The 3402-nt window shown below is 42.9% G+C and overlaps 1 protein-coding gene across 1 annotated transcript in view; it reads left to right on the top strand.

Annotated features, from left to right (window-relative positions):
* LOC101847817 (toll-like receptor 4) overlaps positions 1 to 3391 on the top strand; it is a 9564-nt gene extending 6173 nt beyond the window's left edge. The window contains exon 2 of the mRNA XM_035969267.1: positions 83 to 3391. Coding sequence (XP_035825160.1) covers positions 98 to 2929 — 2832 coding nt within the window. The 5' untranslated portion in view covers positions 83 to 97 and the 3' untranslated portion in view covers positions 2930 to 3391. The remainder of the gene's footprint in view (positions 1 to 82) is intronic.
* Positions 3392 to 3402: the final 11 nt, after the last annotated feature.

Here is a 3402-nt window from a genome sequence, read left to right as displayed (position 1 = left end):
TTATTATTATTATTATTATTATTATTATCATTATCAGTATCATTATCATCACCATCATAATTATTTTTATCATTTTACACAGGCGTTCACAGAAGGGATGGCGCAAGGCAAGCATTGTTCTAGAAGAGATTGTACAGAGTCTTCACTCTTGCAGTCTTGTCGTCTGTTTTGCCTGTTGGATACCTTCGCTCCTGCCATCAATGGGGACGTGTCACGTGATGACAATGGTTACGTCTCACGTGATGTCACTGGTTACGTGCCACGTAATGTCTATGGTGACATGTCACGTTATGTCAATGGTGACGAGTCACATGATGTCAATGGTGACGTGTTACATGATGTCAATGGTGACGTGTCACGTGACGAACAATCACATTCCTCGTGCGTGGTCTTTCAGGAGCCAGAGGGCGCTGTTGTCGACTGCCGGTCTGAAGCTCTTAAAGAAGTGCCAACTCATGAGATCCCACAGAGCGCTGTCAAGCTGTACCTTGATGACAATTCCATCGAAGCTCTGCATGACAATTGCTTTGGCCCACTCCCACATCTCAAGGTTCTCACCATCTCTCGAAATAAGCTCAAGTTAATAAGTGGCTGTGCCTTTTGTGGACTGGCTGGTTTGGAAGTCCTAAACCTGGAGAAGAATCAACTCGACCTCAATGCGTCCATGTGGGAAAATGAGCCCTTCAGAGGTCTGTCTCAGCTGACAACTCTTAACTTACTGGACAACGAGAGTGGTTTCTGTCAATGTGAGTTTCACAGCCGTTTATTGAGTGGGCTTCATAGTCTGGACATTTTGTCGCTGGATACATTCAATGGAAATCTCACCTTTGGCGAGTTGTTCGCTAATATGACGTCACTAGATCATCTCATTTTAAGCGGAGGTGTCAGCACGTTAGTGAACAACTCATTTCAGAGCCTTCAGAGCCTCGGACTAAAAGCACTTAGCTTGAATCATCTCCACAAATTACATACTACAGAGCTGGATGCCTTCCAACATTTACCTAGTCTCCAGTCACTAACAATTCTAGATAATGACCAAGGTGTAGAAGGCACATTACGGAGCTTGCATCCGTTTCGAAATCGTTCCATGAAGACCTTGTATTTTAACAAAATTCACATATCTACGTTTGAAAAAGGACGCGCTAAATGTTCTGATAGTGTGGTAGACGCTTTCAAAGTGGAATTTTTGTCCCAAATCTGTGTTGAACGTTTTTCTTTAATGAACAGTGGTGTGACAACTGTGGAGAGTAACGCTCTTCGCGGATCCCTGTGGCGGAAGTGTGTCAAGTTTTTAGATTTGACAGGTAATCCGCTGATCGGAGATCGGGTATCTTTTTTACAAGTCATGGGGTTGAAGGCATTACGAGTGTTCAAAATATCGGTTACAGATAGAACAACTCTAAAACGATCAGACAACAATTCAAATAAGAGATCAAAAGAATTTCGCGGCAGTTTGAAGGAGGGGTTAAGATCTTACAAACCAAACTCTGACAAAAGGCTTCCTGTTAGGGCTGTTCATGATCCAACAACACCAATGTCGCTTCCTTCGAGATTTGTTCCAACCGATGAAATGGAGGGCACAGTTGTGCGTTTACGAATTCCAAAGACACTTATCATTTTTCAGGTGGAGAATGTTTTCCATGATGGCTCTTCGGATACTATTTTTAAAAGAATAATTTTCTATGGAGGGGAAAATCTACGAGAGATGTACTTTTCAGGCAACGACTTTTTTGACTTTTCTGGGTTCATAAAGGGCTTGAGAAATGTACACGTTTTTGATATTTCTTTTAACGATTGTTCCAAAATGTCTCGAACAATTTTTCAGCCTTTTCCGAAAATGAAATACCTCAAAATGAAAGGATCTAAGTTAGATAGCATGTTTATGTCCAGGCACAGCGAACAGTTGTTCCAACCTCTGACATATCTGAAGTATTTGGACTTGTCAGACAACCAGCTAAATCATCTAGCCGGAGGAACTTTCCGGGACAACTCTCAGCTCCAAACAATTAACTTAGCAAACAATCGGTTCACTGCAATCCCACTGGATCTGACTGTTCTGCCTAATCTAACTGACTTAGACCTCAGCGGGAACTCTATTTCCCAACTTGACCAGAAGGACATGCAGTCAGTCGAACAACACGCTAGCATGTTTATGGAGTTCTCCCTCCATCTATCGGGAAATATTCTGGTGTGTACCTGCTCCAGTATCCAGTTCCTCGCCTGGCTCCAGAACACAAAGGTCAACTTGGATAGACCCATGACCTACAGCTGCCTCACGGAGGACGGGACGCTGACCACCACTGCTGACTTTGCTGACATCAGAGCTCTGTGGCGGAAGTGCCATGGGAGACCCGCACTATTGCTTTCTATTATTCTTCTGTGTCTCATGTCTCTTGGATTCGTCATCACCATTTTGTGTTTGAAATTGAAAACACAACTCAAGTCCTTCATCTATAGAATTTTCGTCCAAAATTTCGTCCTGCACGGCCCGGCTGACTATCGGCATGGCGTTTTCATTGGCTACGCTGATGCTGACACAAGGCTGGCCTGCTTCACTCTCAGAGATTTCATCCAGTCTCGACTTGGTCTGTCTACCTATGTCATGGACATTAACTTACTCCCAGCCTCCGATATGGCCGAATCTATTGTGGACGCCGTGAGTTCCAGTTGGAGAGTTGTCTTAATCGTGACGTCAGATTTTCTGGACAGAGAGTTATGGTCGTATTTCACCATGACAACAGCTGCCTACACTGTCATTCCGTCCAATCCTGGTCTGATCGTTGTTTTGCTGGAGGAAACCGTACACCATCGGCTCCCAGCCTCCCTTCTCCGTGTACTTGAGGAAGACAGCATTCTGTCTATCCCTCCCTCACGACGTTTGTCACACGAGCATATGCACAGACTACGAGACCTACTTCAGCCTGCATAAACATAATTATTGTGTCCTGAAAATGGGAAAATAATTATTCAACATATATGTCCTAAAAATGAGAGCATATTCAACATAACCAAAAAAAACTTATGTCCTGAAAATGGGAACATATTCATAATAATCATGTCCTGAAAAGGAGAACAAAAATTATTCAAAATAACCAGAATAATTATGTTCTGAAAATGAGAACATATTCAAAATCTACGTGGGCGAAGCTTGAAGAAAAATGACTCTTTTCAAAAACGGTCGTATCTGTTCGATGTCTTTGAGAGTTTTCACAGTTCTACAGTTTGTATTAGCGACGTTACCCGCGAGGGTTTAGAACATGATTTTTAGGTAGGCCTGACGTTGTCCAAAACACTTTCGCCTATCTCAAGCAACATTTGGGAAGAAACATTTTATCTGCACCCGTTTGCAACAAACACAATCACTTACACACACACACACACACACACACACACACACACACA

The sequence above is a fragment of the Aplysia californica genome, unplaced genomic scaffold, assembly GCF_000002075.1.
Source record: "Aplysia californica isolate F4 #8 unplaced genomic scaffold, AplCal3.0 scaffold00133, whole genome shotgun sequence".
Classification (NCBI taxonomy): domain Eukaryota; kingdom Metazoa; phylum Mollusca; class Gastropoda; order Aplysiida; family Aplysiidae; genus Aplysia; species Aplysia californica.
Note: the sequence above shows the minus strand (reverse complement) of the source record. Positions and strands in the feature narration are given on the sequence as shown.